General features: G+C 37.9%; 1 protein-coding gene and 1 long non-coding RNA gene across 2 annotated transcripts in view; one reads left to right on the top strand and one right to left on the bottom strand.

Moving 5' to 3' along the window:
- The window catches only part of LOC129060400 (uncharacterized), an 88,529-nt gene that overhangs the window by 26,924 nt on the left and 35,190 nt on the right, over window positions 1-26,415 (top strand). The window contains exon 3 of the long non-coding RNA XR_010140875.1: window positions 25,642-25,852. This is a non-coding gene — a long non-coding RNA (uncharacterized LOC129060400). The remainder of the gene's footprint in view (window positions 1-25,641; window positions 25,853-26,415) is intronic.
- On the bottom strand, window positions 12,113-24,387 carry LOC100433643 (putative protein SEM1). Its single transcript, XM_003777091.1, is given in 5 exon segments — window positions 12,113-12,196; window positions 12,198-12,246; window positions 13,083-13,112; window positions 14,458-14,672; window positions 24,376-24,387. Coding segments are annotated over 5 exon segments (390 nt in total).

Below are 26,415 nucleotides of genomic sequence, written 5' to 3'. Positions count from 1 at the left end.
GTATAGTTTAAGTCTATTGTTTCTTTTTTGACTTTCTGTCTTGATGACCTATCTAGTGTTGTCAGTGGAGTATTGAAGTACCCCACTGTTATTGTGTTGCTGTCTATCTCATTTCTTAGGTCTATTAGTAATTGTTTTATAAATTTGGGAGCTCCAGTGTTAGGTGCATATATATTTAGGATTATGATATTTTCCTGTTGGACAAGGCCTTTTATCAATATATAATCTTGCTCTTTGTCTTTTTTAACTGCTGTTGCTTTAATGTTTGTTTTGTCTAATAAAAGAATAGCTACTCCTACCGGCTTTTGGTGTCCATTTGCATGGAAGGTCTTATTCCACCCCTTTACCTTAAGTTTATGTGAGTTCTTTTGTGTTAGCTGAGTCTTTTGAAGGTAGCAGATGGTTGGTGAATTCTTATCCATTCTGCAATTCTGCATCTTTTAAGTGGAGCATTCTGGCTGTTTACATTCAATATTAGTATTGAGATGTGAGGTACCATTCCATTAATTGTGCCATTTGTTGCCCGTACATCTTTTTGTTGTTGTTGTTATTTGTTTGTTTTTGTATTTTTGTTTTATAGGTCCTATGAGATTTATGCTGTAAAGAGGTTCTGTTTTGATGTGTTTCCAGTATTTGTTTCCAGATTTAGAGCTCCTTTTGGCAGTTCTTGTAGTGCTGGGTTGGTAGTGGCAAATTCTCTCAGCATTTGTTTGTCTGAAAAAGACTGTATCTTTCCTTCATTTGTGAAGCTTAGTTTCACTGGATACAAAATTCTTGGCTGATAATTGTTTTGTTTAAAAAGGCTGAAGATAGGGCTTCATTCCCTTCTAGCTTGTAGGGTTTCTGCTGAGAAATCTGCTGTTAATCTGATAGGCTTTCCTTCTTAGGTTACCTGGTGCTTTTACCTCACAGCTCTTAAGATTCTTTCCCTCGTCTTGACTTTAGACAACCTGATGACAATGTGCCTAGGTGATGATCTTTTTGCAATGAATTTCCCAGGTATTCTCTGAGCTTCTTTTATTTGGATATCTACATCTCTAGCAAGGCTGGGGAAGTTTTCCTCAGTTATTCTCCTAAATGTATTTTCTAAACTTTCAGATTTCTCTTCTTCCTCAAGAATACCAGTTGTTCTTAGGTTTGGTCATTTGACATAATCCCAGACTTCTTGAAGGCTTTGTTCATATTTTCTTATTATTTTTAGTTTGTCTTTGTTGGATTGGGTTAATGCAAAAACCTTGTCTTTGAGCTCTGAAGTTCCTTCTCTTGCTTGTTCTATTCTATTGCTGAGAATTTCCAGAGTATTTTACATTTCTATAAGTGCATCCATTGTTTCCTGAAGTTTTGATTGTTTTTCATTTATGCCATCTATTTTATTGAAAATTTCTCCCCTCATTTCTTGTATCTTTTTTTGACTTCCTTAAATTGGGATTCACCTTTCTCTGGTATCTCCTTGATTAGCTTAATAACTAACCTCTTGAATTCTTTTTCAGGTAAATCAGGGATTTCTTCTTGGTTTGGATCCATTGTTGGTGAGCTAGTGTGATTTTTGAGGGGTGTTAAAGAACCTTGTTTTGTCATATTACCAAGAGTTGGTTTTCTGGTTCCTTTTCATTTGTGTAGGCTCTGTCAGCGGGAAGGTCTAAGGCTGAAGGCTGTTGTTCAGATTCTGTTGTCCCACAGGGTGTTTCCTTGATGTAGTACTCCCTGCTCTTGTCCTAGGGACGTGGCTTCCTGAGAGCCAAGCTGTAGTGTTATCTCTGTTCTGGATCTAGCCACCCAGCAAGTCTACCAGGCTCTGAGCTGGTACTGGGGGTCGTCTGCACAGAGTCCTGTGATGTGAACTTTCTGTGGGTCTCTCAGCCATGGATACCAGCACCTGTTAGTATTTGGAGGGTCTTCCGGGTCCTGCAGGAGCAATCTGTTTCCTTCAGAGGGTCTGTGGGTTCTCTTGGCTTCCCTGATTTATTCCTGCAGTTATGCTGGAACAAAAGTTCATGAGGCGAGCCTCCACATGCTGCTCTGTCTGTCTGAGTGGGAACTGCATTCTAGTCCTGCCTCCCATCCGCCATGATCTTCCCAAAGTACAAATGGCTTTTCTGGTGCTGTGTTTGGGGGCCCTAATTTATTGATTTGTAATAAGTGATACAGCATCTGCAGAAAAAGTACCTGACCAGTGTCAGGTGGTCTCACATTTGACAGGTACTGTTCAGATGACTCTGAAATACTTCAGAAGTATTATAATATGGGTAAACTGTAGGGGGATGTCCCAGTCTCTATGGGAATCCATGACACTGGCCTGTTTTATGATCTTAAATCAAATTGAAGTCTTTGCAATTTCTCCATATGTAACCTGCTTGTTTCCCTTGCATGGATAACAACCTCTGAAAACTTCCTAGAAAGAAGTCCAAGTGGTCACTGAAAATCTTTCTGGAAGATTTTTAATTCTGGGACAGATGAATTGTAGGGGAAGATCATTTCTGCCAAGTCTTACTAGGAATTCTGGTCAGATTTTTTTTCTTCAATTGTTGCAAAAACTTGCTGATTTTTATGGGTTATTGCTTTAGGAAAATGTGGAAGATTTAAAAGTAGAAATATCTTGGAGGAAAATGGAGTTTAAGGAGGTAGAAAGTAGATTCAACATTTTGTGTAATATTGTTTGAAATAGAGAGTCTATGAAGATAAGACTACCATTCACGTTCCGGATGTTGGGTTAGAATTTTAAAAGTCCATGAATCTTTGAGCAATCAAAATGAAGAGAAAAACAGAACATTGAAAAATGTCTGTATGAGCAGAAGTAAAATTTTTATTTGCATGTTCCTCATGAAGCGCTTATTCAAAAGATGTGGAGACATAAGACAAAAAGAAAACTTAATATAGGATAGCAAACAGGTAGCCGAGGAACACTAAAAACTGTAACTCTTGGTTTCTGTTGCTGATATAATGGTATTTGTAGGTAGCTTAAATGATGAGTTCATGTCCTTTGTAGGGACATGGATGAAATTGGAAATCATAATTCTCAGTAAACTATCGCAAGAACAAGAAACCAAACACCGCATATTCTCACTCATAGGTGGGAATTGAACAATGAGAACACATGGACACAGGAAGGGGAACATCACACTCTGGGGACTGTTGTGGGGTGGGGGGAGGAGAGAGGGATAGCACTGGGAGATATACCTAATGCTAGATGACGAGTTAGTGGGTGCAGCGCACCAGCATGGCACATGTATACATATGTAACTAACCTGCACATTGCGCACATGTACCCTAAAACCTAAAGTATAATAATAATAAATTAATTAATTAATTTAAAAAAAATTATGATCAGACCTGGTGGGTACAATATTTTTTAAAAAGTAATGTTAAAGGCATAGCTGAGCTGGCAAGACTGTAAAGAAAACCTTGGAGGAAAGCAGAAATCCAGCGAGGGGAAGGAGCACTAGAGTAGATAGTTGCCCTGAAAGCCAGAGCTTAGGTTTTCAAGAGCTCCAGTGAGGGATGAGTGACTAAGTCAAGCGCATGCCTAAGGTGGGAAGTATGATCCAATATCAATTTTAGAAAGCCTGGACCCCTTAAAATTGAGTGAATGGTGGGGACCACCTCCTAGAGAAAGGAAGTGAATAAACTTGTTTATCTTTTTCTCTGGCCTATGTTGAGGAAATAACAAATAGATATAATTTCACAAGCAGAAGCCTGCCTTCATGTGGATTGGGAACATTATTTATACCGTTGAAGCTGATAATTTACTGTAAAATGGTCTACATATGGAGGTGCCTCCAGGGGTACAGTGGAGGTCAATGTGAACTCTGTTTGAAGAAACCCACCCACACTTAGGTCTAAAAGAATTACCATTCCAGGAAACACATGCAAGATTAAAACATATATGAGGAAAGAAACCACCATTAGAAAGTTAGCAGAAACAATAAAGACCAAAGCTATTAAAATTATTCGATAAATATAAAAAATAACTGTATGAGATACACTTAATTAAAGAGACCATTAAAAATATAACCAAGCAAACAAGAAAAGACTATAAAAGTACCAAACTAATTTTAAAACGAACCAAATACAATTTCTATAACTAAAAATATAGTAATTAAATTAGATCAGCAATGGGTTAAGCCAATTAGGACAAAAAAAAAAAGAAAAGAAAAAATGATGCAACAGAAACTCCAACTGAAGAGACGATTATGCTTCTTAGACAAAGATTAGAAATGTGAAAAATATGAGGGATTAATAAGTTTACACATATGTCTACTGGATATTTCAGACAAAGAATAGAGAAAAGCCAAAATCTGAAGTGATAATGTCTGATAATCTTCCAGAGCTGTAGAATAACAGGTCACATAAAATGTGGGAAGTTACACAAATCCTAAGAAGTAAAAATTAAAAGTTCTACTTGAAATAAGTCAGAAATGCTGCAAGTGTAATGGTTAAGAGTACAGACTCTGAAGCCAGACTGCCTCGATTCAAATCTAGGCTCTATCACTAACGAACTAATTGCCTGAGTTTCCTCATCTATAAAATGGAAATAACAATACAAGTTGAGCAACCCTAAGCCGAAAGTTCGAAATACTCAAAAATTGGAAGCTTTTTGAGCACCAGAAGTGGAAAATTTCACACCTGACCTCATGTGATGGGTTGTAGACAAAATGCAGTCAAAACTTTGTTTCATGTACTTCATGCACAAAATTGTTTAGAATATTGTATAAAATTACCTTCAGGCTATTCATATAAGGTATATATGAAACATAAATGAACTTAAATGAACATAAATGAAATAATATATCATTATGTAAGTGCAAATATTCCCAAATCCGAAAATATCTGAAATCAAAAACACTTCAGGTCCCAAGCATTTTGGATAAGGGATACTCGACCTACAATAGTACCTACTTCATAGTATGGACATGAAAATTAAATGACAGTGTGTATAAATATAGCCAAAAATAGTCCCTGGCACATTGTAACACTATAAAAAAAGCTTTAACTGCTTATTATTGCTATTACTTATAGAGGGACTTCTCTAGAGCACAGTGAGGCCAGAGGAGAGTGGAATGTTTCTACACATTTCTAAAAGAAAATAACTGTAGGCTGGGCACAGTGGCTCACATCTGTAATCCCAGCACTTGGAAGGCCAAGTGGGGAGGATCAATTGAGGCCAGGAGTTCAAGATCAGGCTGGGCAACATAGTAAGACCCCATCTCTACAAAAAAAAAGAAGAAAGAAAGGAAAAGAATTATACACCCAGTAAAATCACCTCTTTTGAACAAGGTCGAATTAAAGTCATTTTGAGATTAAAAAAAAGACCTTACCACCAACATCTTTTTATTTATTTATTTAAACATTTATTTTAAGTTGAGGGGTACAGGTGCAGGTTTGTTACAATAGTAAATTATATGTCATTGGGGTTTTCTGTACAGATGTTTTTGTTACCCAGGTAATAAGCATAGTACCCGATAGTTAGTTTTTTGATCCTTACCTCCTCCTGTCCTCCAGCTGGTGGAGGCTCTGGTGTCTGTTGTTCTTTTCTTTTTGTCCATGTACCATCAACATCTTACTAAAGAAACTTCTAGAAAAAGTGCATTAGGAAGAAAGAATATGGTCCCATAAGGAAAGCCCCAATATGTAAGAATAAATGTTAAAAATATCAGTATATCTAAATAAATAGAAACTGTATAAAATAATAATAAATGTTTAACATGTAGAGCTAAAAAAATAATAAGCAGAAATAGCATATTATTTGTCTATGGAGTGGTGGTATCATTATAATGAAAGCATTATAAAGTCTTAGTATTCCAAGAGAATGCAAAGACATGGACTTAACTTAAATATTAATGTTAATATTTATAGAAAATCATTAAAGAATGGGAATCAAATTTATAATTATTATACTAATAGAAAAAATAAAATAGAACACATTTTTAAGTTGAGGCAGGAAAGAACACGATCAGAAAAAAACAAAGAAACCCAAATGATAAGATTGAAAAAATGATAACATGGACTAAATATATCACAATTCACAATAAGAGTAAATAGGTTACACCTTCTGGTTAAAAGATAATGACTATCATACCGAATTAAAAAATAAAATCCAGTTCGGTTATGTTTTCCCTAAAGGGACACCTAAAATATGAAGACATTCCACCAGAAGTGTTTAAAATTAAAAGATTAACAGAAATATGTACTAGGAAAATACTGCTTAAGAGAAAGCTGGTGAAGAGAAAGTAATTAATATCAGCCACAATAAACTTTAAGGAGGTGGATAATGATGAATGATGTAATTCACTGGGAAGCTTTAACCATTCTAGGTGTATATCGACTTAGAAACAGATTTATTTCATCAAAAGGAAATTCTGGTTAAACTACAAGAAGTTGCTAACTTCATCACCATTGTCAGAAATTTAATACATATTTCTATTACAGTAATTAAAAGATCAAAAGACAAAAATTGCAAAGTATATAGAACCAAACAATACCACCAACACATTTGGTAAAATGAATCTATATAAGAACATTGCTCAACAACTGGCAAATATGCATTCTTTCCAAGCACACAGAAAATTTATGAAAAGTGACCATGTGCTAGGACAGAAAAGTCTGGTATACATTCTATACTCTTACAATTAAGTTAGAGAAACGCATACTTGTAAGTTTAAAAACTCAAATAATTTCTGCGTCATATAATTAATATAATGGAAGATACTTGGAATAGAATGATTAACAAGACTAAATATCAAAACTTGAAGAAAAGCTGTACTTAGAGGAAAATGTATTACCTGAGTGCTCATATTGATGAAAGGTAGAGATTAATGAACTGATCAAGTCTGAGAAATTAAAAACAGGAACAGCAGAATAAGTCTTAAGAAACTAGGTTAAAGGAAATAAAAGATCAGGTTGAAAATTGATGAAATAGAAAACATCGATCAACAATTAAGATTGGTTCTCTGAAGAAACTTTGAAAAGGAACAAAATTCTGGCTGCCTGTATTAAGAACAGAAGACGATCATATTAGGAATGGAAAAGAGGACACAACTGGAGACAGTGAGTGTTAAAGGGGCTTAGAGGAGACCACACAGCATTTTAACTCAGAGCATAGGTTTGGAGGTCAAAGAGATTTGGTTTTGAATCCCAGATCTGCTGCGTTCCAGCAACGTGATCCCAGGCCAGTCTCGTGACCTCAGCGCCTCATTAGAACAATGGCAAAGCTTGTGAATATAAAATGAAACAGAAAGTAAAGTACTTGGCACATTAAAAACAGGAAAAATTAGCTATACATTTTATTGTGATTTTTGATTCTTGGCATTAGAGATCAGTACTCCTGGGCAGCTTTACTGGTTTTTTGATGTATAAATAGGGCACCAAGAGCAAGAAGCAGAGCTGGACAGAGACTGGAGGACATTTCATCGGGGTTAAATGTGAGCAGAGGCCTAGGAAGGGATACACAAGGCCTGAGCAAGTCTCATAAGTGGAAAAGCCACAGGGTAGAGAGTATGTTTTTTAACATCAAAAGCTTTGAACACACACACAGAGAACACCCACATTTCTCCCTCTATGTACTCCCCAAACACATTCACTACTACAAGCCTCTGCGCTGGGGACTGCTGCTACAGAAGGATTAGATTAAAGCAATAACACAAGGAAGAAAATCAGGCCAGACCACATTTCCATATTAAAATTTAGAATACAAATTTTGGTGTTTTCAATGATCTAGGCCATAGAGGAGTTGTTTATACCCTCCGTCCCCCATCAAACTGAATTTTACTTTATTCCACCTAGAGAAGAACCTGGCCTTGTTTAAACACCTAAAAAAATCTAAGGGCTCAAGAATATTGTGATTCTTCACATTCCTGTGTTTTAACCCTCAGGCACTGAATAAGTATTTGATATCAAATACTCTAAATAAGTATTTGATATCAAATACTCTAAATAAGTATTTGATATCAAATACTCTAAATAAGTATTTGATATCAAATACTCTAAATAAGTATTTGATATCAAATACTCTAAATAAGTATTTGATATCAAATACTCTAAATAAGTATTTGATATCAAATACTCTAAATAAGTATTTGATATCAAATACTCTAAATAAGTATTTGATATCAAATACTCTAAATAAGTATTTGATATCAAATACTCTAAATAAGTATTTGATATCAAATACTCTAAATAAGTATTTGATATCAAATACTCTAAATAAGTATTTGATATCAAATACTCTAAATAAGTATTTGATAAATGAGGGCAGCAATGAATAACCTGAACACTGATAGTACCAGACCTTGGACATTTTGTGAATATGTGCATATGGCAAATCAGGGTAGAGTATGCCAGGCTTTCTCAAATGTGTGAACCTTCAGTGAGTTCTGAGCAGCATTCAATCATTCAGTATCCAGTAATCCTGTCTTGGTGAATTAACACCAGCTTCCCAGATCAATTTCTGACTGGGCGCTTTACATGAGAATCCATCTAGGTTGCACTGCTGCCTTTAGAAAGAATCTGGAATTCTGAGGAGCCCAGAACATTTATAATTTCTCTCAAGGGAGACACTTTCCAGCAGCACGGTGCCAGAAGAAGATATACATCCATGGGCCCACCTCTGGCTTCAGCAGGGCTTTGTCCAGCTAAGCTCTGAGAAAGACGGTTAAAAAAAAAAAAAAAAAAAAAAAAGAGAAGCCCAGCTGTCTTCACCTAGGGTCCCACTGCTTAGTAACCTTCCCAACAGGGGCCACACAACCTTCTTCACTGGCTGCTTGTTTCTCTGAGTGTCGTGCCTGGAGATTCCTCCGAAAAAACATATCCCAAACCTGGGCTGCCTAGGCCTCTGTCATTAGGAAGTCCAGGAGCCCTCAGATACCAGAAGCCTGGTGTTCTGAGGGATGGCTCAGAGCTTTGCCCCTGCTGGTCCTGGCAGCCTTTATAGCTGGAGATTGCAGTTCAATGCAAAGGGAGCCATTTGACAGTGTTTGCACCTTATTATTTCCAAAGAATCTCTGCTCTTGAGACAATCGGTGCTCTCAGCTGTCTGTCAAGTTCAAGAACTTTTTGTCTTAAGCATATCTGAGTGTTGGGGCTGAGGAAACTAAAGGAAACTCACCACAAGAGGCATTATTTGTAGGGCTCAATTTTCCCCATGGTTGTATCTTTCTGCTATTCTTTTGTACCATGTCTGGGGACATAATTGGCCCTCTTCCTGTGGGACTGGCTCTTAAAGTTCTTTATAATTCTGGCCTGGAGCTGCCGGGAGGTCTCTGTTTTGGTGAAACTGCTGTTTCATGGTGAATCAGTCACTTCCTCCAGGCTGCCTTCTTTCTGTCCTGCCACGAGGTCAGGGACACTGCCATTTGGGGATGGTCTAGGCTTTCATCTATGTTTCATCTAGCATGGGAGACTGGATGGACACTCCAGTCTGAACAAATAGACCCAAGGGGATTGTTGAAGCTGACACTTGGAGGGGATTTCAGTTCTATATTATAAACTGTTATATAAAATATATTTTATCCTCCTACCTTGACAAATATACCCTCATAGTGACAAAAAACAAAGGATATATGTAAAGCTACAGTTTTTATAGGTCTGAGGGCTGGCAAAATGTCTGCTAAAGTTATTATTGCATACATCTGGCTTTTCTATGTGTTGTGATGGTTGAATGAGTAATAAAATTTATACATAACTTATAAATTTGTATTGTTCCATCAATTAAGTTTTCTTGCCTTTATTTCAGAAAAAGTACTTTGTTGTTATAATCAATATGTTTACATCATTTGTTTTCAACTCATTGTAATTCTCTGAAGCCTTTAAAAATTGCAATTATATTCAAAGTATATTTAAACATATTTTAATGAGAATATGTAAATTAAATAGAAAAATAAAATCTAAGTTATTTTATATGTTTATAAAAGTCTTTTAAAATATTCAAAATGATCTATTAACTTTAAAAGGTAAAATCCAAGTTATAATTAATATATGCCAAAATTTCATTTCATATATTAACATTTTAATTAAATCTTGTTTTTATAGAGATAACACTATTCAAATTGTAAATGTTCTATGTCCACCTAGTTACCAATATAAAGAATTGGTGCTATGATACACATATGATGCATGCAAATTTAAGGGTAATATGAAATGTTAATATTACAAAATGTTCCTAAATCACCATCTGCAACTTTTCTGAATATTATGCTAATTGAGTAGCATGGGAACCAGGAATGTGAACAAGAAGAGAAGCATGAAAAAGGATTCTTGGCATTATTGAGAAATGACACTTTGTTGTAAAAGAATCTATTGCATTTATGTTATCTTCAGGGAGGAATTTGGTAAGTTTTGTTCTTCTCATAACCCAGCACTATTTTTCTCTTACATCCTCCAAGAATTCTGAAGCAACATCATCATAATCCCTGATTTTTATCAACTTTCAAATTAGGTCACCTTTTCTTTTAAGGATACAGGGAAGAGATACAGAGGCACACTTCCCTAGGACCTGAACAGTGTGGTCATGAGAGTGATGTTAAGTGTTATAGACTATGCTGGGCCAGCTCTGAGTGCCACATCCTGAGTGATAAAGGCATCTGTGTGTTCTTTAATACATTTATTTGTGGGTGATTGTGGTATGTGGAGCCCTCTAAAATATCTCTTGCCCAGATCTATGAAAAGTACTTTATATATCACCCATCCAAATGTATACATCACATTCTCCGGGAGAAACTACTGCTAACATTTTGGAATATTTCCTTCCAGTTATTTTCTGTCCCTTGATTTCACATAGGATAATATACTTTACATACAGTCTTGTATCTTACTTTCTTGATAAAGTTACCAGTGGAAAGAGATCTTCACTGACTGACCACTCGGTGCAGGAATTCCTGTCAGATGGGTCAACCAGCCTTACAGAACTAAATTCTTTAAACATGGGGGCAAATGTTGCCCGGTCATGGAGGCTTACACCATCGGCGTTGGAGGAAGGATTACGTTGTTTTCCTAATGGATATGGCAGAAATTAAACAAAAGAAGCATTCAAAACAATTAAATAAAGATCCAGAAATATAGCCGAGGCACAGTGTTAGAGGCAGTAGAGGATATTCAAAGAAATACAAGACAGTTTCTGTCTCTCTAGAGGCTTGCTTACAAACAACTAGGCTGGCTTTGTTCTCAGCAACAAGATGACTGATAGCTAAACTCCAAGAAAAAGGATGAATAGGCCATTGCAATAGATTAGCCTGTTCTGGTTTAGCTCAAATTTACAGCAGAAAGTTGGGATTTTTAGAGATAATGTGGTCCTAGAAACTGCTTTGGAAAATGGCATGGCTTTGTCCATTTTCTTTGTGTTAGTAAGGCTAACTGCTGTTTACTGAGGATATTATGGACTAAATAAATACTTCATAGGCATTATTTCATTTGAATTTTCATTTAAATTTAAAATTTAAATAGTCATTATTTAATTATTTCATTTGATCAATAACTCCATGAGAAAGGTCTTATTTACTTCCACTTTTAAAAGGGAAAACTGAAATGTGAAGAGGTTTGGTAGCTGGCTTTATGCCACATGGGTAAGAAGTGGTAGAGATAGAACTATTTCCAGAGGCTGCTGCTATCTAATATTAAGATATAACAGGGAAAACTCTGTTCCTCATCACAGCAGAAGTGGAAAGACTCTTCTGTTGTCAGTTTAGTCAATGATAATCATATTTGTTAGGATAGGTAAGGATGTGCTGCAGAAGCAACAAACCATCAAACCTCAGATGCTTAACCCAACAAAAGCATTTTCTCACTCACCCTATATGTCCATATTATATTATGTACAGACTCTGCTGGGCTCTATTTTCACTCTGGAACCAGCCTGATGGAGAAGTCACTGTCTGAAACATTGTCAGTTGTGATGGCAGAAGGAAAGAGCACTAGAATATGTATTAACAATTAAATGCTTCTAATCCTAATTCATCTGTCTGAACTTGTCATGTGACCCACCCAGCCACACAGAAAGCTAGGAAGTATAGTTCTACCATGTGCCTTGAAGACAGAGAGCCAGGGATATCTGGTGTCAGCATGTTTCCTTCAATAGATGTGGGCACCATATGACCAGACTTCCATCTCTGCTATTGATATGCTGCTAGCAAGTTCTTTCTGCTGGGGCCAGATTGTGGAGGTCACCTGAATGGCAGCCAGGCAGGCAAGAATGATCTTCACAGTGCTGGCACCAAGGATGGTGGGGGGCTCAGTGGAGCAGTGGGAAGAGTCAGGGACCTATGAAGAAGAATGATAAATGCTGTGGGCCAGGAATCATTTGATTACACTTCATGCATATTAACATATTCAATCTTCACAACAACCCTATAGGGTAGATCCAATCATCCCCATTTTAGAGATGAGAAAACTGAGGTACGAATGTTAAGTAAGTTCTCCAAAAAAAGATAGCTAGTAAGTGGCAATGTGGGATGCAATCCCTGGCAGAATAGGTCCAGAGGTTATGCCCTACAGAGTGTACTCATGTAGCCACTGAGTACGTTCTCCTTCCGGCCTGTGGTCGCTGCTCAGAAAGGAATCGGAAAATCATATGCCTGTTTTCAACTTCATCTTCACCACAATGACTTTAACTTTCTATAGAGTGAAGTTCTTTTTCAAAGGCACATGAAACCATGGCATCTCTCTAACTGTGAAGATGAATGAGCAGCTCTTCATGTGAACCAGAGAAGAGAGCCAGAAACCATAAGGTAAAATGCTAAGTGTGGCTACATGTGTCTCACTCTAAGTCAGTAAATATCTGAAGAGAATCACAGGCATGGCTTTATGGATTTGAATTATCTGTGTGTGTACAAACCTTGTTGATTCAGACTCCATTGGAAAGTATAAACACATCAGTGCCATAACCATTATGAACAGAAAAGGCACGGCCACAAGTAGATACAGAAGCCAGCATGGAATTGACAAGAAGTTATTCCACTCACTTACCAAAAAGCGCCTCCCAAATCCTAACTCTCCCAAATGACTCAATTTCACTGGCATCACTGGGTGCCTTAAAAACCCTCTCACCATACAGAAAAGTTACCCATTTATATCCATTTATATATTTGTTCCATTACCTTGCCCACTTCTTTTTTCTTGAGGTGGAGCTGTAAATATTAGATTTCATGATTCAAGTCTCTGGAATCCAACTTTCTAAACTGTCTTACCCTGGTGGAAATGGGAACACCATATTCCTACAGTCAGCTGTTATTCCTGTTGAGACTGACAAAAAGCATTTATTAGGTGCCTCATAGAATATAGCACTGACATGGGTGCTGCCAAAGTGTCAGGCCTGTGCACTATGCCATGTTCAGCTCAAACAAAACTTTGAGGTCCTCCAAATACACAGCTAAGTAAATGTTTTGCCAGCTTTGAACATTTGCCATCAAATTACTTGCAAGAAAAGACCTTTGCTTATTAAGTCTAGGCAAAATTTTTTAAAAGTCAGAATGACCAGTGTTAACCCATTACCAACTATATTGTTTTCCTATTGCTACTGTAACAAATCTCCATAAACTTGGTGGCTTAAAACAAGGCAAACTGATTCTCTTACAGTTCTGGAGTTCAGAAGCCTAAAACATGGGTGTTAGCAGGACTGCATTCCTTCTCAAGGCTTCAGGGGATTCCTTGACTTTTTCAGCATCTAGAAGCCCCTCCCTCAATCCCTCCAGCCTCTTGCTTTGGTCTTCTCAACTCCTCCTACTCACTCTGAGCCTCCTGCCTCCATTTATAAAGGCCCTTGTGATTGCTTTGGGCCCACCTAGATAAACCAAGCTAATCTTCCCATCTCTACGTTCTTTTTTTTTTTTTTTTTTTTTTTGAGGTGGAGTCTCACTCTATTGCCCAGGCTGGAGTGCAGTGGCACGATCTCGGCTCACTGCAACCTTTGCCTCCTGGGTTCAAGTGATTATCCTACCTCAGCCTCCCGAGTAGCTGGGACTACAGGCTCATGCCACCATGCCCTGTATTTTCTGTATTCTTAATAGAGACAGGGTTTCATTATGTTGGCCAGGTTGGTCTTGAACTCCTGAACTTGTGATCTGTCCACCTTGGCCTTGAAAAGTGCTGGGATTACAGGCATGAGCCACCACGCCTGGCCTCCCATCTCTACATTCTTAATCACATCTGCAAAATCTCTTTTACTCTGTAAGCCAACATGTTCACAGTGTACAGGGATTATAATGTGGACTTTTTGTGGGGGGTAAGGGGGACATTGTTTAGCTTACCACAGCCACCAAGGTTTTTCTGATATGTGATAAGCTGTATAACACTTTATTCTAAAAATCATTATGTATGGACCAGGGAAGAATTGGAAGAAAGGAAAATATCACGTGTAAAGATCACGGTTGAGAATGTCACAATGTTGCTGGTCTTTAGTTTTAGTATCTAGTGTCAAAGACTTAGAAAGCTAACTTTTTTTTTTCCCCCCTCCTGTGGCTGTCATCTGCTTACCTGCAGACCCAGTCTCACTCTGTTGTCGCTCTGGAGTTTGGCATCTCCAAGTTTATCTGTTGCTTTGCGAAGGCCGGATGCTTACTCTCATGGATCCAGGGTCCTCTGGCCCGCTGAGCTGGGCTTCTCATGCTAGGTCTTCTCCCCCTTTTTATGCCATGCTTTCTTCCCACTTTTCCTCCTTGTACAGCAAACACAGCACAAATGTTGGGGTCCTATAAGAGAAGTTGAAGGTATTATCCTAGACCTTTCAGGCTGGCAGGAGGTGAGAAGGCGGGCACGTATTCCACCTGACCCTGTGTCTTCTCATTACTGGATTTTAAGCAACCTCCTTGAGTGAGGTGGGGAAACCAAAAGCAGTGTAAGAGCAGGGTCTTCTTTCTGCTCAGCAGATCACCCCTCTCCCCGACCCACAGGCCTCTTTTTAATCATTCCACTCCCTAGTTACCAGCTACCCAGCCTGGGTGTCACTTATTCTTGCCTCCAGCACAAGGGGACTTGGTAACCTTGGTATATAATAGCAGCATTTGAAATAAAAAGCTGCACATGAGGCAACTTGCAAATCCAAACTTTTCTGGGATGGGTGTGTAGTTGCAGGAGGAATTCTTCCTTAAACAAAGGCAAATTTTCCAGTTACGCCAGTTAAACTGGTTCTCACACCAAATATCCCAATGAAGAGTTCTTCTTCTGTGCCCCTGGGAAAGGGAGGCCCCTGAAAAGCACTGTGCGCATGCCTGTGCCTGTCTTATGTTCTTAGGACCACATTCCCACCATTCAACAGGCGGAATTTAGCTAGGATGCCAGCAGGGCTTTTTGACATGTGCATGCAACTATTTGAGGAAACGTTGGAGCTGGGAGAGTCCAAGCCCGGTAAAAATGACAACATGCATCTGCACAACCTATTCTAGATTATAGGGCTGGGACTAGGGAGGGACCAGTGAGTTACTAACCTGAGGTGCAAATTTTAAGGGAGTATCACACAGTAATCAATTAATCGAGAAAACAATATTTTGATGGAAGCACTTTTTAAAAATCAAAGTTAATGCAAAATATCTACAGTAAACACAACATCAAATTTTAAAATAAATAGTAGTAACAATGCCATGCTATACTATGCGTCTGAGGCCAAAAGAAAAAAATTAGTAACACTAACCCAAAACATCACAAGTGCTGATGTTTTGATCATTATGGACTTTTATCCAGTAATTTTTATTTAAAAATATTGCATTAAAATATTATTTATCTTGATTATGGGTATTTTGGGACCCCCTTTAATTTTGCGCCCTAAGGTGAGTGGCCAGCTCGCCTCACTCTAGTGCCAACCCTGTAACACAAAGGGCAGTTTGGAGGCTTTAACTCATTTGAACCTTACGACTGTTCTCTAAGGTGGACATGGCAAGTATTCTTACCTGCAATTGACCGTAAAGGAACTAAATCCCAAAACTAGAGGCATGACTTGCCCAGGACTACGTGGCACATGGTGAAGATGAGAATAAAAATGAGGCCTTCCAACTCTGAATCTGGGGATCTTTACATGATACCTGAGAGTCTCAATCTCCAGTGTACCAAAAAATAATCAGGAGAGTTGTTAACATTCAGACTCCTGAGTGCCAACCAATGAGACTCTGATTCAGAAGGTCTAGGGTGGAATGCAATAGTCTACATTTCATTTAACAAACACACTAGCTGATTTTGACATCAATGAGCTGCCAACCAGTTGGGGCAACTCTGTAAGGACTCCAAGGCAGATGTCCCCAAGCTATGTCTGCAAGAGCTTGCTGTTCTTATCATTCACATTTCTTCTTGTAAGAAGATACCTGTACTTCATGTGGGTTAAAATATTATTTTATCTAGTAAGGGTAACCTCAGCTAATTAACAAATAGCAATCATCAACCCATCATCCCTATTGTTAACCAAGGGAGAGCATGGTCTTCTTAATCCACAAGACCAATGTACTATAAGGCATGAGAGAAGAAGAAAAATCTGAAAAATGAGGGACCACTCCCATTAGATGGGAGTCCTGAGCAATCATGGGTCTGCTTGTGGGCACTGGGCGCATGGAATGAGTACCTCAAAAAGAAAGGGAAAGGGACTTCAAATACAAACTTGGTCTACTTAATAATTTCTCTTGTACTGGTTAGAAACGAGAATTTAATTCTTTCTGTCAAGGTAGTTTCTAAATCTAGAGCGTGTAAGAGAAAGAGTTATAAGAAAAATTAGTACTTTTTACCTTAATGCTTTTGGAAATGTTACCTTAAGTTGACAATGCAATAGTAGAGCCATAAAGGCACAAGAGAAAGTTGAGCTGAATATGTGACTACAATGCAAGCAACTTGAGAAAGAATGTTGTCAATGCTGCCAGGGAAGCCTTTCTGCTTGAGGTCAGAAGGATGAAAATCAAGCAAACAAATAAAAATATTTAAATTGGATTCTTAAACCATTCATCTCTGAAAAAAATAACATCTAATATTTTCTTTTCTATCAACTGCCAGCCATGTGGATTTTACCAACGCTTTTCATCAAGGGGGACAATTTCCAGTTACCCCATCCTTAGTGGTTACTGTAGCCTCACATAGCTTGATTCTGGCAAAGAGCATAATTCCATGCCAAAATGAAATGTATTGGCCTGTTTTGTTCTTTGGGCTGTGGGTAAAACAAGTGGCAAAGGGAGCCAGTTTTCTAATAATTGAAGTGAAAAGAAGTTGGCCTCCATGAAGTTTTTCATCTCAGGTATTCAGATTGCCCTCCTTCTCTGCCTCCTGGGATGTGCGTACAGATACAACCTTAATGTAGAGTCTGGGTGGCTATAGACCTGAATAGTAACAAAATTGTCAGGGCCGCCTGCACATTTGAAAACAGTATGTCTTCAAAAATCGCACTTGGCAGATGATTGATTGGACACATACCTCTAAGCAACACCAAGCATGATGTTGACATTTTCAGATGTACTGTCACAGTGCCTCCAGAAGAACACATGAACACTCCTCCCTTACTTTCTAAAATATGCCTGCCTATTGCTTTGCTCCATTCCTGTTCACTGATTATTTTCCATTGCTCCCTGGATCCCCTATCAACCAGAACAATGGTTCTCAAACATTAGTGGCATCAGAATGACCTGGAGTGCTTAAGCTACAAATTGCTGGGCCCTACCCCTAGAATTTTTAATTTGGGAAGCCTGTGTGGGGCCAGAGAATTTTCATTTGTAATAAGTTCCCAGTTGATGCTGAGCTAATGAAGACTTTGAAAGCCACCAATCTAGAGTGATGGGTCTAAAACATTAGAATCACCTAGGGAGCTTTCATGAAAATACTGATGCCCAAGTTTACCCCAGGCCAATTAAATCAGACTGTTTGAAGATGGAGCCTGTATTAGTTTTCTAGAGCTGCTGTAACAAATTACCTCAAACTGAGTGGCTTAAAACAACAGCAATCTCCATTCTCACAGTTCTGGAGGCTGGAAGTACCAAGTCAAAGTGTTGGCAGGGCACCATCCCTCAAAGGCTCCTGGGAGGGGGCTGCTTGTAGCTCCAGCTGTGGCCAGCAATGTTTGGCCTTCCTTGGTTTGTAATTGTATCACTCCAGTCTCTGCCTCTGCCTTCACATGCACATGGCCTCTGTGTATCTATGTCTGTGCGCCCTCTCCTCTTTTCATATGGTTGACAATGACTAGATTTAAGTCTTACCCTAATCCAGTATGACCTTTTCTTAATTTACGCCTTAATTATTTCTGCAAAGACCCTATTTCTGAGTAAAATCACATTCTGAGGTTCTTGGTGGACATGAATTGTGCAGGGGTATTGTGAGGAGACACTATTCAATCCTGCACAGAACCCTGACTTGACTGTAAGACCCCTGAGAGCCAGATCCATGTGTGTCCAACTGCCTTGGAGAGTCTGGAACAGAATAGGATGAAAAAAAATTCCTTGAATGGATGAGCCTGTATACCCTCTACTTCCAATTCACAGTCATCACAACGTAACAGATGAAAAACACTCCTCATTTGTCTTAAAAGCTTGTTAAACTAACTGCAGATTCCAAGGACTTTAAAGTGTTTATCTGTATGACTATTCAACTCTAAATTAAAGACCTTTCCTCAAACAACAAAAGATATTGAAGGTATCTCTTTGTAGAAAGACCTGTATTCTGTTCCTCAGGGCATTTTATAGGGAACATACCTATAAAGAGCCCAGATTACACACTTCTGAGAGCTTTTAATGATAAGAAACAATGTTTTTGAACTTCCCATTATGAACTAGAAATAATATTTTCACATGAAACAAAAATGCTAAATTACTTAACTGCCTCCCTAGAGTTTTAAGTTCTGTACAGTGTAAATGATTGTTTTCCAGGAATTAAGACCACAGGGGTGTCTCTTTAAAATGCCTGCGATATAAAGCAGGAGGCAGGATGCCTGTTGTCTGAACTTCAGTTTGAGAGATGATTATTCATGGGGTCGGGGTGGGGGTGGACTAACATGCAAGCAACAAGCCCAAGCCAAATGTGGTCACATTGGAAGGTGTGATGTGGATTGTCAGTCAGTTGGAAATCAGAGCGAGAGAGGCTTATTTTGGATAAGGTGCCATCTCAGGATCACAACAAAATTGTCCAGATGGCTTTATTTTGGATCCGTTATGCCAATATCGGATATGGGGGTAGTTTGTGGGGGGTTCTTTGAAGACCACTCTGTGACTCCCTGCAGTGGCAGTGGATACAGTGGGACATAAAACTGAACTCAGGATTAGGAGCCCTGGATTCTGGTCTCAGCTCCAGCACACAGGGTCTCTGAGATTACTTGCAGTTTTTAAGAATACTGATGTGGGGTATACAAATGTAATGAACATCTAAATTCGTGTATCTCGCTTTGCATTGCTGCATCTGCTTTACAGAGGTATCTCTTTTTTTATTCTAAAGAGAGCGGTTTGGTTACTTATTTAGATTGTTAGAAGTATTTTCTCATCAGTGGATTCTGGCTTTGATATCCTTTTTGATAAAAAAAAATTCTTCTTATATTAACCAGGAACATGATAACGTTTAGAAGTTATGAAAATATCTAAGTGTTTTTATAACATTTATGATATTTTAAAAATTCTTTCTAACCACTTGCTAATAGTTATGATAATTTCCAGTTTTCTTTCTTAACCAGAGGCAATGGTAGCTTTTCAACATGTCTTACTTCTCCCTTGAACCTCCTTCTCTATCACTGAACTGAGAGGACTGAAATCATCTGGACATTTCTGAGCAAACTGTCAGCATTCTGAGAACTTGGGAGTTTTCTCACATCTTATTAGTTTATTTAGTCGTAAAGATTCTTTAAGATAAAAACCAAACACAGTCAAGTGTATGTGACAGATGTTTCTGGGATTTGGGCTAGAGGTACAGGCAGGAAGGGAAGCTGTCAGTCAAAGGCAACCTCATATTTAGTGCTGCGTTTTCCTGATTTTTAGACTTTGCATAAGGAAAGGGGTGCCCTTCCTGCATGAGCGAAGCATGTCTTTGCTCTCTGACAGCTGCTGCACCTCTTCTTTGAAGTTAGTCTTTGGCATGCAAGATGCACAGTAATATATCTGAAGTCTAATTCTGTCCAGGGAAAAAGTTCAAATTGAAGAGTAATTTTTTTTAACTGTAAAGAAAACTAATATTTGTGGAGCAGCTACCAAGTACAAAAAGAGTGCTACATGTTATTTCTTTTAGTTCTCATCATTGCACCCTTTTACAGACAAGAAAAAGAGGCACACAGCTAGTAAGTGGCAGGTCCTATGTTTTAATTCAGGTGTACAGATTCCACTTGTTTCTTGGAAGCACTTACTTGGTTTGCCCTCAGTGTTTACAGCCTTTCTTTATGACATTCATTTTTCTATTTGGAAATATACATAATATAAACTTTACCATTTTAGCCATTGTTGAGTATACATTTCGGTGGCATTAAGTACTTTCACATTGTTCTGCAACTGTCACCACCATCGTCTCCAGAATGTTTTCATCTTTCCAAACTGAACTCTGTACCCATTAAACAATAACTCTCCATTCCCCTCTCCCTGCAACCCCTGATAAACTCCATCTACTTCCTGTCTCTAGGCATTGGACTATTACAGGTACCACATATAAGTGGAATCATACAATATTTGTCCTTTTGTATCTGGCTTATTTTACTTGGTATAATGCCCTCAAGCTTCACCCATGTTTTAGCATGTATCAGGGCTTCATTCCTTTCTTTTATTTTGAGACAGGGTCTCACTCTGTTGCCCAGGCTGGAGTGCAGTGGTGCGTTCACAGCTCACTGGAGCCTTGACCTCCCAGGCCCAAGTGATCATCCTGTCTCAGCCTTCTGAGTGGCTGGGACTACAGTTATGCGCCACCATGCCCGACTAATTTTTTGTTATTATTATTATTTTTTTTTTGTAGAGACAAGGTTTTGCCATTTTGGCTGGGCTGGTCTTGAACTCCTGGGCTCAAGCAATCCACCAGCCTTGGCATCCCAAAGTACTAGGATTACAGGTGCGAGCTACTATGCCTGGTCCATTCCATTTTAAGGGTGAATAATATTCGTGTGTGTGTGTGTGTGTGTGTGTGTGTGTGTGTGTGTGTGTGTACACCCCATTTTGTTCATTCCTTCATCCTTCAATGGACATTTTGGTTGTTTCCATCTTTTGGCTATTGTGAATCATGCTGCTCTGTGAACGTGGATGTACAAATATCTGTTCAAATCCCTACTTTCAATTATTTGTGGTGTATATTCAAAAGTAGGAATGCTAGAGCATTAGAATGTTTTGTTTGTTTTGAGATGGAGTCTTACTCTGTCACCCAGGCTGGAGTGTGGAGTGCAGTAACGCAATCTCGGCTCACTGCAACCTCTGCCTCCTGGTTTCAAGTGATTGTCGTGCCTTAGCCTCCCAAGTAGCTGGGATTATAGCCACATACCCAGCTAATTTTTGTATTTTTAGTAGAGACAGGGTTTCACTATGTTGGCCCCACTAGTCTCAAACTCCTGACTTTAAGTAATCTGCCCACCTTGGCCTGGGATTATAGGCGTGAGCCACCACGCCTGGCCTAGAATGTTTTTAAAATATATATAAAAATGTTAATTGAAGCTACCATATTCTCAAATACATTTTACAATTTTTTGAAAATGCATTTCCTATCCAAGTTACCAACTTTCTCATTTCTCTGGGTGATACCAGCGTTCTTCTAGCTTTCCAAGCTTGAGATCAAGATGTCACCTTGGACAATTTACCAGTGCCCTTCTCCTATAGTCTGCCATATACCATTGTTTATTTCTTCAAAATATCCTCAAGATTGGGTTATTTTCATTAACTCTGCCATAACCTCAGCCCAAGTCTGATCACTGTGGATCACTCCAACAGCTGCTTGATACAGCTCCATGCTTCCAGATCATTTCCTACCAAACCTCCAATATCATTGTCGGAGTGATTTTCCTAAACACTTCCTTCATCATGTCACCCCCCACTCAAGAATCTACAGTGGCATTAAGTTCAAGGTAGTAAATGAATTGATTCCCTCTCATCTGTGCAACACTATTTTACACGTCTTCCTTGCCTTCTTCTTTATTCCAAGGGTTCTCTTCAATGTTAGTCTTATAAGCCAAGCTATTTCCCCAACCTATGCCATTGCTTTCTACTCACCTAATCTCACAAAACCATTTCCTATTGCTCTTCAAAACATGTAGGTTCTCCATTTATTTCCTACATTTATTAGTTTTGCTTCCCCCTAACCACATGCTAAACTTCTTGAGTGTAGGATCTTTGTCCTGTACTTTTTGTGAGAATCCTAAGATTCTGGACAGATATGTGCTTGCTGGCTCATGAAATAAGACAGAGTAACAGGAAGATACAAATTGCAAAAGGTGGAAACAGAGTTATCAGAGCCCTTAGGAAGAAACTGCTTTACACCCAGGAAGAAATCTCTCGTAGTGGTTGTCAAATACCAGAATAGAAAGAGTTCAGCTTAAATAGTTCCTTATGCATCTTTTGCATTGTGGTGTACAAACTCAGGCCAGTGAATTTTCAAGGCAAAATGCTACCCAGGTGAGTCTGTTTCTCATTTTAAATAATTCTCAAAATATGTGAAATACTTAATAAGTGTTCCTGCTCTTCTCCTAAGCATTTTGATTACATGCAAACCCTAGAAACACAACATTCTAAGAAATTTGAAATGTTCTTACTACTGTAAAGTTTGGGAGCTTTTCTCAAAGTAGCTTTTTGGTCCAGTTAATAAAAAGATTTTTTTTTTTCCTTGAGAAGAGCTTAGGAGGAACAGTTTCACACCTTATAGTAATTTCATAAATGCATAATTTGACACTAAGTTGCGAATACTAATCATTTTTCTGTAAGCACACATGACATCCAGAAAGTTAACCCCAGAATCTGGCATGCCCTCCTCTTACATTAGGACATGGGTGTTAGAATCACAACATTGACCAATTCAAGTTTAAGAACAGAATATGTCACAGAAGGTCAGATAAGTGAGAGCTACAAAAACTCAGAGAGATAATGAGAGAGAAAGGGGGTGGAGAGAGAGCAAAAGGGAAAGAGAGAGGGTGGGAAAATAGCATTGGAAGAATATTTTAATGATATTTCAGGCCATAGAAATATTGTGAAATTTTATGAATATGTCACAGAAGGTCAGATAAGTGAGAGCTACAAAAACTCAGAGAAATAATGAGAGAGAAGGGGGTGAAGAGAGAGCAAGAGGGAAAGAGAGAGGGTGGGAGAATAGCATTGGAAGAGTATTATAATGATATTTCAGGCCGTAGAAATATTGTGAAATATAACATTAATTAAAGACAACCAGAATTTTTTGGTTATAGATAATGAATAAATAAAATCGTGCCGCCAAATTAGCTCATTTCCATCTCCTATTTATAGACATTGTATTTAGATAGACTTTTTCACAAATAAACACCAAATTTGGAGCTAACATGACTGAAGGCATCTCTACTTTCTGTTCTCTTCTCTTTCACTGCTCTTAGGTGAGTCAAATAAGCTCTCAGGGCCTTTATTTTAAACTGATATTCTTCTAATTCCTGTTAATGCAATCTGTAGGAGAGACATTAACAATGTATTTTGAGGACTCCTGATAGTAAAGTGCTGTTCTAGCCACTACTGCAGTTATGAAAGTTAAAATTTGAAAATGTCCACCATTGTATCAACATTTAATTAACAATACTCTATCACTGTCAGCACCAGAGGGCCTTGAATAAACTATTGTTGTGGCTTGGTTGACAGACAGCTTGTCAGGAAATGATCAGTATTGGCCATGATTTAGGGCTAATTTCATGGATGTTTTCCAGTTTCCGCGATCTTCCTTTCCTCTCTTCCAAACAAAAGTGCTTCTGAAAATTTCTGTTTAACATCTTTCACTTTGAATAAAGAAAACACAAAACATACCCCTCGCAGCTGGTATTGGTGAAATTACTTCTCTGGAGAGACCAGCAGATGAGGGTCTTGTTTGAGAGCACCAGGCAGAGGTTTCATTCTGTATCAGAGACCACACTCAGACCTGCAACCTGAGATCTGTCTCTCCCCCTCCCTTCACCTACCTACACACACATACACCACCTAAATGAACACAGATGGCTGGCACCCAGAGTAGGCATCTAGGAAAACAGCCGCAGGCCTCTCTGTTTGCTGTCATTTCATTGTACAAACAGACAGCCTTCGAGATGCTGGTGTTGTTTCTTAATCTGAGATCATTCTTGTTTGGAAGTTTACCCACTTCCTGTTGAGAAATATAGCAAAAGCATCAGAATACCCAGAGCTCGATTTGACTAAAACCAAACATTCATTTTAACTCGTTAGATAGTTAAAATCATAGTCATAGTACACTCAAGGTATACTAACTCATGTAGAGGATTATATTTAATGAAAGCCACATATTGATATAAGCCATATCAGTTCCTACCTGGCAATACATGTTCTTCCTTCAGAGCTGCATAGCATCATCTGATGTATTTGTTTCTCTGTGTGAAATAAATTAATTATTCAAATGTAATATAAAAGAGTGTAAAGCCAAACTTCACAAATGCTGAAAAAAATCTAAATCTTTATACCTCCCCCCCATCAAATGGAACATATGTTTTCTCCTATTTATTTCTGTATAAAATATGTAAACAATTACCTAAATTTGGAGGACATAATTATGAAGAGGTTGATATCTAAAAGGTTATTACTGATTTATAGAACTCTCTAGTTTAATAGAAGACAGATTTAGGAATAAGAAAAAAAATACTGCTTTCTCCAGGAACAATAAATGTCTCAAAGGGGAAATGTAAGATTTAAGAGTAATTTTTATTAGACATATATACTACAGTTTGTGAATCTAGGAGGTGTTTCTCATTTGAACGATTTCTACATAATAAAAATTTTGTAGAGCTATCTCACACTTTGTAGTATATTTTATATGTCTCAAAATGCAGTGATTAAATTTCATTTCAAGGGCATTTTTTTAAAGTCTGAATTCCTCAATTTCCCTTCATGGGTTTATAATTCTCAGCCTGAAGATTAAATACCATATTAACAAGTATAAAATATTTATTTAAGCAAGAAATTGAGCTTAATTCTCCCTGGCATGTGTGCATATTCTTCCTGGGTCTCATATGCGCACACCCATGCACATGAGCATGTACACACACACACACACACTCTGTCATACACACACTTTCTACAAATTCATCTAATGCTGAACAATGTAATAATGCTTAATATTAGTATGATTCTGCATAATAAAAATTAAACCTTGCACTTGGGAGGATCTTAATACTTTAGCTTCATAGGTTGTTAAATTACAGTTGCAATGTATTTATGCAAGAGTAATCTAATTTTCAATATTCAGAAGATTGCATGGCTCAGAAAAAAAACAAAAAAAAATCAAATTTTTTTCTTTTAGGCAAAATTTTAATTTACCAAGTCATTCACAAAAGCCTTAATCATACCTTAAGCAGGATTTTAAATTATACAAAAGCTTCCTAACTTGTGGTTTTTCATAAAGATTGGCCCAGTGTCAAGAATTCAAAAACCAAATATTTTCAGAAGTGAAAAACAAAAAGAAAAATAAAATGGTACATGCTTAAATTGATACATGTATTTAATAACATCCTATAACCACATACATAAACCTGTCTAGTCTGTAATGTATCACATTTGTTACTCCTTTTCATCTGACTTACAGCTGAGGACTGCTTTAAAACCAAGACTGGCTTTCAGTTATAATAATAGCCAAAGACTTCAACTTCTGGCTAAGATGGAGTAATGTGGACTGGATTTATCCTCCCAACCTGAGCAACTAGAAAACTGGACAAAAAATGTGAAACAGCAATTTTTAGACATTGGACAGTAGGGAGCACAGGACTCTCATCCCTGAGAGAAGAGAAGCAAACAAGGTGAGTCCTATGATTGCACCAGTTTAATGACCAAAGTATTTCCAGACTGGGAAATGACAAAGATATGGGAACTAACAGATGATGGAACTAACAGATGAGGACTTCAAACACTTATTATATTCTCTATGTGCTAAAAATTTTAGAGAAAACATAAGCCTGATGAACAGAGAAATAGAAAATATAAAATGGATCCAAATAGAACTTTTAGAGATGAAAAATACAACATCTGTAATGAAGAGTAATAATAGCTAAAATTTAATGAATTTTAAACACGACAAGGTGCCAGGCCCTGCGCTGAGTGTTTTACATGCAGCATCTCATTTAACTACAGCCTTTCTCTGATAAAGCAGGTGTTACAGATGAGGATGCCAAGGATTAGAAAAGACAAATAATTGTACATTGTACAGCTGAAACTTGAAACCACAAGGCCCGCCTTCTAAGCTCATGCTTTTAAGCAACATTCCTATTGTTTATAGCAATGTTTGCAATAAAATATAATTTAGTCTAAAGAATGAACCTTATCTACAGATGTTTACTGAAATTCGTAGAGAACCTCACTAAAA

This window comes from Pongo abelii, chromosome 6, assembly GCF_028885655.2.
Source record: "Pongo abelii isolate AG06213 chromosome 6, NHGRI_mPonAbe1-v2.0_pri, whole genome shotgun sequence".
Taxonomy (NCBI): domain Eukaryota; kingdom Metazoa; phylum Chordata; class Mammalia; order Primates; family Hominidae; genus Pongo; species Pongo abelii.
Note: the sequence above shows the minus strand (reverse complement) of the source record. Positions and strands in the feature narration are given on the sequence as shown.